The sequence below is a fragment of the Pipistrellus kuhlii genome, unplaced genomic scaffold (genome assembly GCF_014108245.1).
Source record: "Pipistrellus kuhlii isolate mPipKuh1 unplaced genomic scaffold, mPipKuh1.p scaffold_m20_p_1, whole genome shotgun sequence".
NCBI classification, from domain to species: domain Eukaryota; kingdom Metazoa; phylum Chordata; class Mammalia; order Chiroptera; family Vespertilionidae; genus Pipistrellus; species Pipistrellus kuhlii.
Genome location: NW_023425404.1, coordinates 16,037,000 through 16,052,350, shown reverse-complemented (window position 1 = coordinate 16,052,350; position 15,351 = coordinate 16,037,000). Strand labels below are relative to the sequence as shown.

The window sequence follows — 15,351 nt, the reverse complement described above, 5'->3', positions numbered from 1 at the left end:
TCTACCCTTCTATTCTCTCTAGAAATCAATGGAAAAAGGTCTCAGGTGAGGATTAATAATAATGATAATAATAATAATAGTAATAATAATAGTAGGTAACTTTCAGGTGAAAAAATACATTAAAGAGATTTTTTATAGATTTCATAGTAAGTTGCTTTTGGTGCTAAATGAACATTTATTTAAAAGTGACTAAACAGATAAGTTTTGTGTATTCACTTACTACAGAATGCATCTGCTTGTGTACAGATTCCTTTGATTTCCAAAAAGCAAAGGAAAGCTTTAAAGCAGCCAGGCCTGATGCCAGATGGGTAAAAGAGGGATCTACTGGCAGTCTGGCACAGTGAATAAGAGCTCTTAGCCAGGTTGCCTAAGTTCAGATCCTAGCACTACATGACCTTATGTTTCCTTATCTATAATTGAGACCATAATAGTATACATATATGTATACGTATACATACATACACACACATATATAATATATATTATATAATATATATATATATATATATATATATATATATAATATAATATATATATAGTTGATTTCAGAGAAGGAAGAGGGAAAGAAACATCAATGATGAGAAAGAATCATTAATTGGCTCCTCCTGCTTGCCCCCTACTGGGGATTGAGCCTGCAACCCAGGCATGTACCCTTGATAGGAAACAAACCTGGGACCCTTCAGTCCCAGACTGATGCTCTATCCACTGAGCCAAACTAGCTAGGGCAGGATTAAATTTATTAATACATACAAAGCACTTATAAATATTAGCCATTATTATTATGATAAATTATTATTACGTTTCCTTCCCTTCCAACTATCCTTTTAGATTTTCTCCTAAAAGCTGTATTTCATACCAACTTTGCGAATTTTCTTCTCTTTTTAATCAATAATTTATTTCAAAACTATTACAGGAATCTTCTTCAAAAGAAGGCAAGCTGTTTTCATGGTTTATTAGTTTTTTTCTCAGAAAACTAAAACTACTGTCATCTAAAGAAATATTTGATTCTCTTCATATGAAAAAACAGAATCAATCACCTTCTCATAGCAACAATTTATTTACCTTTCAACATCATGGAGGATAACTTGCTCATCATTTCCTGTAAGGAAAAAAAAACAGATAATTGATCATTCCTACAAAGTGATCCCTGTCCATATTATAATTTAGTATTTTAAGATTTTCAGTGAAAATTAAATGTGAACAAAGTAAATGTTAGTACAAATTAGAAGTGTTAATTACAAAAATATTTATAAAAATAATTTAAGAATAAGGCATTCTTTTAAAAAGCATAATAGCAACTAATTATAAGTTTCCAAAATGTATTATCCAGTGGACAATGTAAAAAAAAAATTTTTTTTAATCTATTGGCCATTAAGAAAAAAAATAAATGATCACGAGCGAATCAATTCAAGCTAGCTTTTTATATTTCTTTATTTTTTTTTAAGCAAACACTCATTAACTGTGAGACCCTAAACAGTATTTGTGATTTTTTGATGCCTCAGTTTTTTATATGCCTCAGTTTTTATCTGCAAAATACATATAATTGTACCTACTTCATAGGCTTATTGTGAGGATAAGAGCACATTTGTAAAAGCATTCAGAATAGGGCTGAGCACTTAATAAGTCCCCAACAGATGTTTGCAACTATTCACATCCTCACCTATAGCATTAAAATTTGATGACTATATGATTCTAAATAATGGGAAAGTTTTTATCCACAACTTTTGTCTCTTGCATTTTTTTATACCATCAAGAAATCTAAAAACACTACATTTATGATTATGTGTAGTGCTACCTTCAATTAGATTACATAGCAAAAAAAAAATAATAATAATAACCTAAATATGAAAAGAAAGAAAGTAAAAAACTTCCCATTTTGTGCTGAAAGCACAATCAAAAGTAAAGTTAGCAATGGCCTTGACCATCTTAAATCTCTGGCTATAAATTCTCTTGTGGGTGCATATCAAGTGAATCAAACCCATACTAATTAATGCCTTTCAGGCAACAGGCACTGCCAAGGTGCTGGGAATATGAGAAGAATAAGATTCTGCTCAGCCTTGAGGAATTCACAGTCCAACTGCACAAATAATTAACAGTGTACAAGATAGGATATCTTGTATCAATATGCTTCAAATGGGGACACAGATAAAGCAACAATTATTTCCCTCATGAGCAGGATGAAAGTGCATGGCAGAAGGGAAGAATGTTTTTATGGCGAAGGAGACAATTTCAAATTATTCAAAACTCTTACTAATGGCCCTGACCGGTTTGGCTCAGTAGATAGAGCGTCAGCCTGTGGAGTCAAGGGTCCCAGGTTCGATTCCGGTCAAGGGCATGTACCTTGGTTGCGGGCACATCCCCAGTAGGGGGTGTGCAGGAGGCAGCTGATCAATGTTTCTCTCCCATCGATGTTTCTAACTCTCTATCCTTCTCCCTTCCTCTCTGTAAAAAATCAATAAAATATATATTTAAAAACAAAACAAACAAACAAAAAAAACCCTCTTACTAATGGTAGACTTAGGGAAACTGGTGGGAACTGGACAAATAATCATAACCCATGGAGGAAGAGCATGAGCAAAAGGCACAAGGGCATCTAAAATGGTAAATGGTTTAGTGGGCTAGAGTACAAGACGCAAGGGCAAGGAGATGAGGCCAGAGGAAAACTAGGGTTTAGACATTTTCCTATGGACACTATAGTCAAAAATTCACATGGTTATACCTTTATTGTTAAGTTCATAAACAAAGGTAGCAGTATAGTGATTATCTAAGGGAAAGGAGGATGGGGGAGCTAGAAGGTATAGGAAGGGATAAATGGTGATGAAGACAACTTGAGGTAGTGAACACACAATACAATATACAGATGATATGTATTGTACACCTGAAACCCATATAAATTTATTAACCAATGCAACCCCAATAAATTCAATAAAAGAAAAGAAAAAACCTTTATTTTTTAAAGAAAATTTGTATAAGCAAAGAATTAGAAGAAGGGTTAAAGACGGGAAGAGAAATGACAGGAGGACATTACAATCGTCCAGGCCAAAGATGAGGACCTGAATCAGAGCAGTGAGTATAGGAAGAGAACAGAAACTAAAGAATGAATGAGAGGCTTTCAAGTCTAGCCATTGACTAACTGAATGTGTAAATGAAAGGCATGTTTAAGAATGACTTCAAGGTTTCTATTAAGCTGAACTATGTGAAATTGTCATTTCTGTAAGTTAAAAAAGCTTCAATGTCAATAGTGTCTTTTTTTTTCCTTTAAAAAAATATTTTTATTGATTTCAGAGAGGAAGGGAGAGAGAGAAAGAGAAAGAGAAAGATCAATGATGAGAGAGAATCATCAACTGGCTGCCTCCGGATACCTTCATTGGGTATTGAGTCCAGAGCCCGGGCAATCTGGGCAAGTGCCCTGACCTGGTTCATAGGTCAATGCTCAACTACTGAGCCAAACAGGCCGGGTAGCAGTTGCTTAAAGTGAAAACAAGCAGCATAAATAAGTAGGTAAATGGGGATAATAACTGAGAAAGGAAGTCCAGGGAATAAGAGGAATACTGGTGCAGGAGAGGATAACTAATAATCTTGGTTTTAGATCTACTGCATTTAAATTGCTTCTGGAACACATAGGGAAATCTGCAGTGCAGAGAGAGGTCAGGGCTAGAAATGTGCTGGTCAGAAAGGAGTATGTATGGTTGATGGAAACCTTCACCCAGAGGCTGGCTTGTGCTCCAATTATACCTTAGCACAATGTTTTTCAAATGGGAGCCATCCATGGGTCAGAAAACTGACTTGAGTCAAAAACTTTAAAATCTTTAAAAGTGAAATAAAACATAATAATAATTAAAAAAAAAAAAAAAAACTAGAATGCACCACACATAGTAAGGTTAAGTACTATTTTAAATACGTGTGTGTGTGTTTCTGTGTAACAGATTGCAATGTAAAGAGTTTTCTACCAAAAGAAAGAGAAATAATGAGAGCAAAAGAACAGAAGGAAAGGAGAGAAGGCAGAATGGAGGGAGGAAGAAAGGAAAGAAAGAAGGGATGCAGGCAGGGAGGGAGGGAGGGATTACTCTAATACACATGTCTAAATTACTGTAATGCAGAGAAGACAGGCTATGGAAAACTAGGAATTGCACAGAACAACAAAGGAAAATAAGGAGTAATTTTAGCATTCCTTTATGTAAAATATCAGCCCCAATGAAACTTCCCAATGTGGAAATCTCCCTTCTTCTCACCTCCAGAGAATACTTTGGTGTTCCCACTGTTGAAAGCCAGGCAGAAAATGTTAGAATGATGCTCTCCTTTAAGCTGTATGGGCTTGACTCTGGAGTGGATAGCTTGTTCCATGTGCCATAGCAGAACCCGGCGATCATCTCCTCCTTAAACGGGGAATAAGAATTCAGGGTTAAAATAGCTGATATTTCAAGGCTGACACTTAGTTTTGCCAGCCTTGAATCCCATTCTTTCCAAAACTGCATCTCCTTAACCCCGAGAAATTCTGATGGGGCAACATAAACCCAAGACTCAATCCCCTTAACCATCAATAGACATCACCCCTAAGCCACTCATGTTTCCCCAGGAATTAAATCTTGGACATACAGAAATGGAAAGATATAAGTACAGATACTGAAAACTTCAAATTCACCCCATTCCTAACTTTCCAGAGAACATAAATATTTCTTCATTTACTACCTAAAATCCTTCACTAATATCTTTTTTGGGGGGAGGTGGAGGGAGTCTAACACAACCTTAGTTTGGTTTCTAGTGCTTGTTACAAAAGGCATTAAATATTTGTAGCACCCTAGTTTTCAAAGCACTCGCCTTGAAGTGATCTCATTGACTGTGGACACCATACAAATGACAACTAAGGAACTGCATGTCACAGGAGCAGAACCTAGACAGAAACCCAGATCTCATGAAGCTCAGTCCAGCTCTTTCCTCTACATAACTAGCTCTCAATAGTCTGAATTAGATGAGCAATATTACACTATGTGAGCCAGCTTCTAGAGAATAAGAATGTATATGTTCTATATATTCTTTATATTTGCAGACACATTAAAAATGTCTAGAAGATAAACTACAGACTGTCAACAGTGGTGTTAATAGTGGCTACTACTTCAGGAAATAAGATTTTAAAAAAAGAGGTAGAGGACAGATTAGATGATTTTACTTTTACTTTTTATATTTGTCACTGACTGTTTGACTTTTTATTACAAGCCTATATTATATTCCTAATAAAATTTTAGGTTACAAATAGGAGCTAACACAGACAGCAAACCATAGGAAGCTCTATACCTCTGCCTCCCCTCCTCCATTCAATACCACTCCACACAGCCATTAAATCACTAGATCTTTTTCTTTTCTACGGCTTTTTATTTTATTTTTAATCCTCATCTGAGGAAATGTTTTCATTGATTTTAGAGAGGAACCGAGGGAGAAATGGAAGAAGAGGAAGCGAGGGAATAGGAGAAGATGAGGGAGAGAAAAAGAAACACTGGCTAGTTGCCTCCCATGCAAGGAGCTAACCCTATGCTCTCATATTGGGGATCGAGCTGCAGCCCAGGCATATGCCCTGACAGGAGTTCGAACCCACAACCTCTTGATCCACAAAATAACACCCAACCAGAGCCACACCGGCCAGGGCTAAACGTGAATTTAAATCTTTAAAAATTTATTTTTTACTTCAGAGAACAGAGCGATCAGGGTGAATGGCAGGGTCCCGAAGGCTGCATTGAGAAGCCTCTGACCTTGGTTAAGATGTGGGAATTCATTCCAGATGAAAATTTCTTCCTAATTATCTTTCTTTTGCTCTATTCTACTGCATTTTAAAATAATTAGCAGCATGGTTTGGCTCAGTGGATAAAGCGTCAACCTGCAGACTGAAAGGTCCCAGGTTTGATTCCGGTCAAGGGCATGTACCTTGGTTGTAGGCACATCCCCAGTAGGAGGTGTGCAGGAGAGAAGGCAGCTGATCAATATTTCTTTCTCATCGATGTTTCTAACTCTTTATCTCTCTCCCTTCCTCTCTGTAAAAAAATCAATAAAGTATATTTTATAAAATAAAATAATGTGCAGCGCCTTCCCATTTCCTATTTTAATTTCCTGAACAATTTTGTTAGTGAATTGAGAAGTTGGTCACATCTTTTTTTAAAAAACATTTTGACCAAAAACAGAAACCTAAAGTGGCTTTGCTAAGACAAGTATCTGTTTAACTCCCTACTTTCGATTCTTTTGGGTATATAATGTTGAGAAATTTTTATGTTTTAATTTATACCTTCCTATCCTACTTTTTTTACTTCACTTTTTATACTTTATACTTCCTAAACTTGACTTTTTATTACAAGCCTATATTATATTCCTAATAAAATTTTGGGTTACAAATAGGAGCTAAATAGGAAGCTCTATACCTCTGCTTCCCCTCCTCCATTCAATACCACTCCACACAGCCATTAAATCACTAGATCTTTTTCTTTTCTACGGTGTTTTGTTTTGTTTTTAATCCTCACCTGAGGAAATGTTTTTTGCCGTAAACGTATTTTCTCTAATACTAACTAAAAAACATACTAGAAGATGCATTGGTCAAATCATACTCACTCTTCCCTTAAAAAAAAAAAAAAAAAAAGGTAGCTCCTTTGTTTCTTGAGTTCCTTCTTCCTTCCATTGTTTTGTTTTTGTTTTGTTTTTTAGTTATAGTTAGGTCTTTATTAAGAATTTCATCTGCCAAGACCGGTTTGGCTCAATGGATAGAGCGTCGGCTTGGGAACTGAAGGGTTCCGGGTTCGAATCCGGTCAAGGGCATGTACCTTGGTTGCGGGCATATCCCCAGTAGGGGGTGTGCAAGAGGCAGCTGATTGATGACTCTCTCTCATCAATGTTTCTAACTCTCTATCTCTCTCCCTCTCTGTACAAAAATCAATAAAAATATATTAAAAAAAAAAAAAAAAAAGAATTTCATCTGCCAACTTCGCGTTTTCTACCAACACAGGGAGCAGAAACCTTCACCGGCTTCACAATCTTTTGCTTAGGCGCTGCCTTTGTGGGAGCCTTAGCAGCAGCCATTGCTGTCTTTTTAGATGCCTGCTTAGCCTTTTTTGCTTCCTTGGCAGCCCTGATAGCTTGCTCTCTCTGAGCTTTCCTAACTTCAGGCTTCTGGTTCCTCTTGGCCATTATATCAGCAAGAGATGCACCAGTGATGGCCCTCTGGAATTTGACTGCACGGCGGGTTCTTTTCTTCTGAATTTCTACCGACTGCCCCTTTTTGTGCTTTCTTCAGTAGAGCACAGTCCAGTTTATCTGCCGAGGATTCCTCTTGGAAAGGAATGCCGACTCGCATTTTGCGTTAAGAAACTGCCAGGACCGGTTTGGCTCAATGGATAGAGCGTTGGCTTGGGGACTGAGGGGTCCCGGGTTCGATTCCGGTCAAGGGCATGTACCTTGGTTGCGGGAATATCCCCAGTGGGGGGTGTGCAAGAGGCAGCTGATCGATGACTCTCTCTCATCGATGTTTCTAATTCTCTATCTCTCTCTCCCTTCCTCTCTGTATAAAATCAATAAAATATATTTAAAAAAAAAGAAACTGGAAAACCTTCCCGTCGGTCCTGGCATAGCGCCTCCCGTGTCCGGGGTAGATCTTGTAGCCACTGAAGCTGCACAGCTCGACCTTCACAGCTGCGGCTGCCGGGGAGCAGGAAGGATGGTGAAGAGGAAGGAGAGGATCATGGGAATGATTGTTGATCAAAATCAAGTTCTGTCTCTTCCTTGAAAGTATTTCATTGTCTATTAGATGCTCCCTAAGTATAGTCCACAGTGTTCTGTGTTTATAATTTACCTATTTCAAGTCTGAGTTTTCTGGCCCAGGGTAAGGTTATCTAAATTCTGTATCTCTCTCTTTTTTCTTTTTTTAATATATTTATTGATTTTGTACAGAGAGGAAGGGAGAGAGATAGTTAGAAACATCGATGAAAGAGAGTCATCGATCAGCTGCCTCTTGCACATCCCCTACTGGGGATATGCCCGCAACCAAGGTACATGCCCTTGACTGGAATCAAACCCGGGACCCTTCAGTCCCCAAGCCGACGCTCTATCCATTGAGCCACACTGGTTTTGGTTAAATTCTGTATCTCTTAAAGCTTAAGATCATTAAAACAGAGGTTTCAGTTTTTGTTGTTTTATTTTAATGAAAAATGACACAAAGTAGTTTGTTTTATCCTGTGGGGACTTTAGTTCTACATAGTCTCTTATTGTTTTCCCCAACACTGAGGCCACAGGTCAGAGACTTATTACTGCTTTTACTACTATCCTAATATATAAAAACCGTGGGTCCATCACATCTGCAACGACCAGGAGTCTTGACCAACCTGAAGTCAGCGCTGGGCTGTCATGGCAGCTGACTGCTATGGCTGCAGGCACAGTGACCCAGCACTGACTGCTGAGGGGGCTGTGAATCAGGCCAAGAAAGAGGCCTAAGGAGAGAAGCAGGGTCTGATCCATAGCCTCTGTGGCAGCTGTTGATCAGCATTTGCCTCTCTTTAGCTCAGGGCCTGGTCAGCAGCCATACCTCCATTTCTCTCCAATCCTCCACCCGGGCTACTAATCAGCCCTGCCGTTCTGATCAGGCCCCGTTGATAGGCCCAGAGACAATGACTGGCATAGAAACTGACCAATCAGAACCAAATTGGCTGGCAGAGGAGGGCAGTTGTGGATGAGATCAGGCCTACAAGGGAGGGCCATTGGGGGTGAGATCAGGGAAGCAGGGGAGGTCAGTTGCAGGCAACCAGGCCAGCAGGGGAGAGCAGTTGGGGGGGACCAGACCTGCAGGGGAGAGTAGTGGGGGAGAGGGGCGAAATCAGGCTGGCAGGGGAGGGCAGTTGGGGGCGACCAGACTGGCAGTAAGACATCCCCAGAGGGGTCCCAGATTGGAAAGGGTGCAGGCTGCACTGAGAGACACCCCCCCCCCCAACAGTGCACAAATTTCGTGCACCTGGCCTCTAGTGTAACTTATACTAATTAGAGAACTATTTATTTGTGCCCAAGTCTCTGTCAAAAGTACAAAATTAACAGATAGAGGCTCGTGTATTTCTTTTATTTACTCATGCTTCTAAACCTAATCTCCCCAAGCCCAAGTTTCACCAAATATAAAATGAGGATCATAATAGCTCTACCCTCATCGTTTTTTAGATTATAAAGCCAGTACCAGAGAGTTAAGTTGCCAATGTCACACAGTAAGTAAAGTGCTTAAGTTAAGATTTAAAAGCAAGCAGTTAAGACTCCATAGTTCTCCCTCTTAACCAGTACTCTGGATTGTCTGCCTTATAGAACAACAACAACAAAACACACCATAACTGACAAGGCATATTCATCTGACAGACTGCCTTGGTAGCAAACTCAAAAATGTGTAGGTGAGAATAACACGGGGACCACAGCAATAGAAACAGAAGCCAATTTAACTGGAATAATCAGAGGGGCAGGGGTAAGTAACCTTTATATTTAAAGAGTACTTGTTTCCAAAGAGTTTATGAGCTATAAGCAGAAACTATGCACACCCTCATACATACTGTAACAAAAGAAATTATTTAACATTCTTATTTCACAGCCCAGAAAAGCTGAGGAACAGAAGGAAAGAATTTGCTTCGGGTTTCCTCCTCAGAATCAGCCAAGCACAAGACAGAACTGAGAAAGCAATCTGAATCACATGCTCCAGCAGCAAAACACCATTTGAAGAGCAACAAACCCAAAACATTTAAATGTCTATCAACAGAAACCTGGTTACAATGACTGTTCAGTGAAATAAGCCAATCACAAAAGAACAAGCACTGTGTGATTCCATTTATATGGGCTACCTAGAGTAGTCAAATTCATAGTGACCATTCATAGTAGAATGGTGGCCCAGTTGGTGTGGCTCAGTTGGTTGAACATCAACCTATGAAGCAGGAGGTCATGGTTCACTTCCCAGTCAGGTCACATACCCGGTTTGTCTCCTCAATCCCCAGTGGGGGACATGCAAGAGAGGCAGCCAATCAATGATTCCCTCTCATCACTGACTAGAGGCCCGGTGCATGAAATTCATGCATGGGGGGTGTGGGTGGTGTCCCTTAACCCAGCCTCTACTCTCTCCATTCTGGGACCTCTCTATGGATGTCCGACTGCCCGGTGGGATCAGGCCTAAACCGGCAGTCAGGCATCCCTCTCACAATCCAGGACTGCTGGCTCCCAACTGCTCACCTGCCTGCCTTCCTGGTTGTCCCTAACCACTTCTGCCTGCCAGCCTGATCAACCCCTAACCACCCCCATGCTAGCTTATTTGCCCCTAACTGCCCTCCCCTGCAGGCCTGGTCACCCCTAACAGCCCTTCCTTGCAGGGCCATCATCCCCAACTGCTCTCCCCTGAAAGCCTGCCCCTCGTCCCCCCAACTGCTCTCCCCGGCAGGCCTGGTCGCCCCCAACTTCCCTCCCTTGTAGGCCTGGTCCCTCCCCTGCTAGTGTGATCATCCTCAACTGCCCTCCCTTGCAGGCCTGGTCCCTCCCAACTGCCCTCCCCTGTTGGCCATCTTGTGGTGGCCACCTTGTGTCCACATGGGGGCAGGATCTTTGACCACATGAGGGCAGCCATCTTGTGTGTTGCAGTGATGGTCAATCTGCATATTACTCTTTTATTAGATAGGATAGAAGCCTGGTGCATGGGTAGGGCCAGCTGGTTTGCCCTGAAGAGTGTCCCAGATCAGGGTGGGGGTTCCCTTGGGGTATGGGGCAGCCTGCACGAGGGGCCTCTGGTAGTTTGCAGGCTGGCCACACCACCCAGCTACCCAAGCGAAAGCCCTGGTATCTGGGATTTATTTACCTTCTACAATTGAAACTTTGTAGCCTGGAGCAGAGCCAAGCCTTATGCTCGCTCTGTGGTAGCAACCATTTCGGCTGGGATTTATGTATCTCCTATAATTGAAACCTTATAGCCTTAGGCGGAGGCTTGGGCCAGCAAGGGCAGGTGGAAAGCTTGGTTTCTTCCATTGCCTCCCAAGCCTCCCTCTGCTCCCTCAGCCATCTTGGTTTGATTTGCATCTTCAATCCTGATTGGCTTGTGGGCGTGGCTTGTGAGCATGGCTTGTAGGCATATTACTCTTTTATTAGATTATTAGATAGGATGTTTCTATCTCTTTTGCCCTCTCTGAAACATATACACACACAATCATATATATTTACTTTTTTTTATTTTTATTATTATTTTTTTAAAGAAGAATGTTGGATTTCTGAGCCTGGGGTGAGGGGCAATGTGGAGTTCTTTAATGGGTATAGAGTTTCAGTTTTATAAGATAAAAAAATTCTGGAGACAGATGGTGATAATGGTTGTACACAATTTGAATTACTTAATGCAATTGAACAATACACTTAAAAATAGTTAAAAGACCCTCAGCTGGTGTGTCTCAGTTGGTTGGGCATTATCCTATGCACCAAAAGATTGCCAGTTCAATTCCAGGTCAGGGCACATGCCTGGGTTGATGGTTCGATCCCCAGTGGGGGGGGCATGGAGGAGGCAGATGATCGATGTGATAAATACTATCTCCCAGGTTGTTGCGTGAATTGAGATTATATATATATATATATATATATATATATATATATATATATATATAAAAGCCTAATATGCACATAAACCATAAGGTAAAACAAGCGAACAACAAGTCGCTATGACGTGTGCTGGCTACCAGGGGGAGCACGTGGAACATGGTGAGTATCGGCTGCAGCAGGATGGTAGAGCAGATGTGTGGGGCACCATACCAAGATGGGGTTCTGGTCACTGTCATCGGGATGAACCTCTGGTAATTACTGAAAATTCTTTGCTCCAGCATACTGTAGTCCCACCAGACGCTTGCAACTGCTGCTCTCGCCCAAGCTGCCGCTCGCACATGCTCCTGGCACCTGGCACTGGGCCCAATCACCTGGCATCATCAGCAGGAGCGGCAGCTGCCAGCCTCAACTGTCCCTCAGAACTTCTCCACCTCCCCATTCCTAAGGAGCAATTGGGGCTGGCAGTCGCCTTTCACACTTACTGCCGCCAACAGCCCTGCTCGCACCCGCATCTGGCACCGGAGCAGCCGCTCCCACCTGCTGCCATCTCCAGTCCCGATCACTCAGTGCGATCAGCAAGTGTCAGCAGCAGCTGGCTCCAGCCCTGATCCACCCCTGAGGGTTTCTCCACCTCCCCCTGCTCCTGAGGAACAGTCAGGGCAGCTACCACTGCTCACACCTGCTGACAGTGATGGCCCCGCTCACACCCACTGCTGGCAGCAGTCCCAATTGTTCCGTGCTCTCAGCAAATGTGAACAGGACCAGCACCATCAGCATGTGGGAATGGCAGCAGCAGGAACAGGGCTGCCAGCAGACAGGGAACTGGGGGCTGTGATGAGAGGGGATAGATGGGGGCATGAAGAATTGGCCGAGACATGCCCGTGACTGACAGGAGGAAGATTTTCATATACATTTTACTAATTTTCTTTAATTTCTGACACTTCTATGCAGATTGACTATCACTCCAACACACAAGATGGCTATCCCCACCTGGTCAAAGATCCTGCCCCCATGTGGACACAAGATGGCCACCACAAGATGGCCAGCAGGGAAGGGTAATTGGGAGGGACCAGGTCTGCGAGGGAGGGAAGTTGGGGGCAACCAGGCCTGCAGAGAAGGGCAGTTAAGGGGGACCCAGGCCTGCCAGGGAGAGCAGTTGGGGGTGACCAGGCCTGCAGGGGAGGGCAGTTGGGGGTGACCAAGCTGGCAGAGAAGGGAAATTGGGGGCAAAGAAGCTGGCAGGGGCGCAGTTAGACATCAATCAGGCTGGAATGGGAGTGGTTAGGGGGTGATCAGGCTGGCAGGCAGAAGTGGTTAGGGGCAATCAGGAAGGCAGGCAGGTGAGCAGTTGGGAGCCAGCAGTCCTGGATTGTGAGAGGGATATTCGACTGCCTGTTTGGGCCCAATTCACTGGGTAGGGTCTAAATGGGCAGTCGGACATCCCTCAAGGGGTCACAGATTGGAGCGAGTGGAGGCTGGGCTGAGGGACACCACCATCCACTCCCCCCCACCCCATGCACAAATTTCATGCACCGGGCCTCTAATATATATATAAAAGCATTTAGCCTAGTATGTATATATGAGGAATATACATCCCTAAAAACACCCTAGTTTCTCTTTAAGTACCATCCATGACTTTGTCCTAATCTTTCATACTCTTGTTTTAGGTAGCATAAGAATATGAATAGTATGGTATATTTTAATAAAACAAAAATATACCAAATTTATACATAGGACAAGATGCGAGATGATTAACAAAGGTTATCTCATGGATAGCAATTTTCCTCAATACTTTTTTGAAAATTAATCTCTTTTCCCCCCACATAGCTTCCCTCCACCCGATTCCCACCCCACCCAGGTCCTCACCATCTTATTGTCTGTGTCTATAGGTAATGCATATATGCATATAAGCTCTTTGTCTACTCTCTTCCCATATCCTCCACACCCCCTTCCCTCTGAAAATCATCAGTCTGTTCCATTTCCATGCCCCTGACTCTATTCATTCACTAGTTTATTCTGTTCATCAGACTTTTTATTAATTCAATTTTTAGATTCACTTGTTGATATGTATTTATTGTCACTTCATTGTTCATAATTTTTATCTTGACCTTTTTCTTCTTCCTCCTCTTCTTAAAGAATACCATTTAGCAGAAACCAGTTTGGCTCAGTGGATAGAGCATCAGCCTGCGGACTGAAGGGTCCTGGGTTCAATTCCAGTCAAGGGCATGTGCCTTGGTTGTAACTAATCAATGTTTCTCTCTCATCAGTTTTTCTAGCTCTCTATCCTCTCCCTTCATCTCTGTAAAAAAAATCAATAAAATATATTTTTAAAATAAAACAAAATACCCTTTAGTATTTCATATAATACTGGTTTGGTGTGATGAACTCCTTTAGCTTTTTCTTATCTGTGAATCTTTTTATCTGACCTTCAGTTCTAAATGATAGCTTTGCTGGATAGAGTATTCTTGGTTGTAGGTTCTTGATATTGATCACGTTGGGTATTTCTTGCCATTCTCTTCTGGCCTACATAGTTTCTGTTGAGAAACCAGCTGACAGTCATATGGGTACTCCCTTGTAAGTAACTAACTGTTTTTTTCTTGCTGCTTTTAATATTCTCTCTTTGTCTTTTGCCCTTGGCATTTTAATTATGTGTCTTAGTGTGGTCCTCTTTAGATCCCTCTTGTTTGGGGTTCTCTGTGCTGCCTGGACTTGTAAGTCTATTTCTTTCACCAGGTAGGGGAAGTTTTATGTCATTATTTCTTCAAACAGATTTTCAATATCTTGCTCTCTTTTCTTTTGGCACCCCCATAATTCGGATGTTGGTATGCTTGAAGTTGTCCCAGAGTCTCCTTACACTATCTTCATATTTTTGGATTCTTTTTCTTTTTACTCTTCTGTTTGGGTATTCTTTGCTTCCTCGTTTTTCAAATCATTGACTTGATTCTTGGGATCTTCTAGTCTTCTGTTGAATCCTTGTATATTATTCACCAACTATTCTTTAATAAAAAAATTTTAAAAACATGATTTCATAGATATTATATAAGTTTCCTTCAAGCACTGTTTTAAAATATTTTTTCATTGATTTCAGAGAGGAAAGGAGAAGAGATAGAAACATCAATGATGAGAGAGAACCATGCCTTCTACATGCCCCCCACTAGGGATCAAGCCTGCAACCCTGCATGTACCCTGACTGGGAATCAAATTGTGACCTCGTTGTTCATAGGTTGATGCTCAACACTGAACTACGTCATCAGGCCTTTTCAAGCATTCTTTTAAGAGAAGACAACTAAAAAAAATAATTTTAAGTAACATCATAGGTGATACCCTTACATATGACAAATGTTAAAATAAATAAATAAATAAATAAATAAATAAAGATAAATAACTAAATAAATGAATAGTAAAGAACAAACTTCTGAAATTTAGAAGCTATCAGGAGTGTTTATAACAACAGCAGCTCCTAATGGGAAGACCTCTAAATTTAAGGCTGGAATTTGATAACACACTCAAATGCAAATAGGGTAACTATGCAAATAGGAGTGTGACTATAGTAAGAAAGTTGCAATCTAATCTGTTGTGATGTAATCAGCCTAAAGAAAGACTACAAAAATGGCCAAAATTAAGATAAAAATATTCAGACTCACTAATAATCAAGGTTATATGAGAACTGAAGCAATAATAATTTTTTAAATGATACAATTTTTCACATGCTGATTGAATTGGCAAAGATTCAATGATCTCAGCAATAACCATGAACTGGCACAAGTATAAATTAGTTTGTTCAACCACCTT

General features: G+C 41.1%; 1 protein-coding gene and 1 pseudogene across 3 annotated transcripts in view; both read right to left on the bottom strand.

Annotated features, from left to right (window-relative positions):
• The window catches only part of DCAF5 (DDB1 and CUL4 associated factor 5), a 102,664-nt gene that overhangs the window by 68,946 nt on the left and 18,367 nt on the right, over positions 1–15,351 (bottom strand). For 2 of the 3 annotated variants that reach the window (XM_036433170.2, XM_036433154.2), the window contains exons 2-3: positions 4,233–4,376; positions 1,063–1,099 (exon numbers count right to left, since the gene is read on the bottom strand). In XM_036433170.2, the coding sequence (XP_036289063.1) occupies positions 1,063–1,099; positions 4,233–4,344 (149 nt within the window). In that variant the 5' untranslated portion in view covers positions 4,345–4,376. The remainder of the gene's footprint in view (positions 1–1,062; positions 1,100–4,232; positions 4,377–15,351) is intronic. The other variant, XM_036433161.2, reaches the window with a different exon arrangement.
• On the bottom strand, positions 6,942–8,560 carry LOC123651531 (annotated as a pseudogene).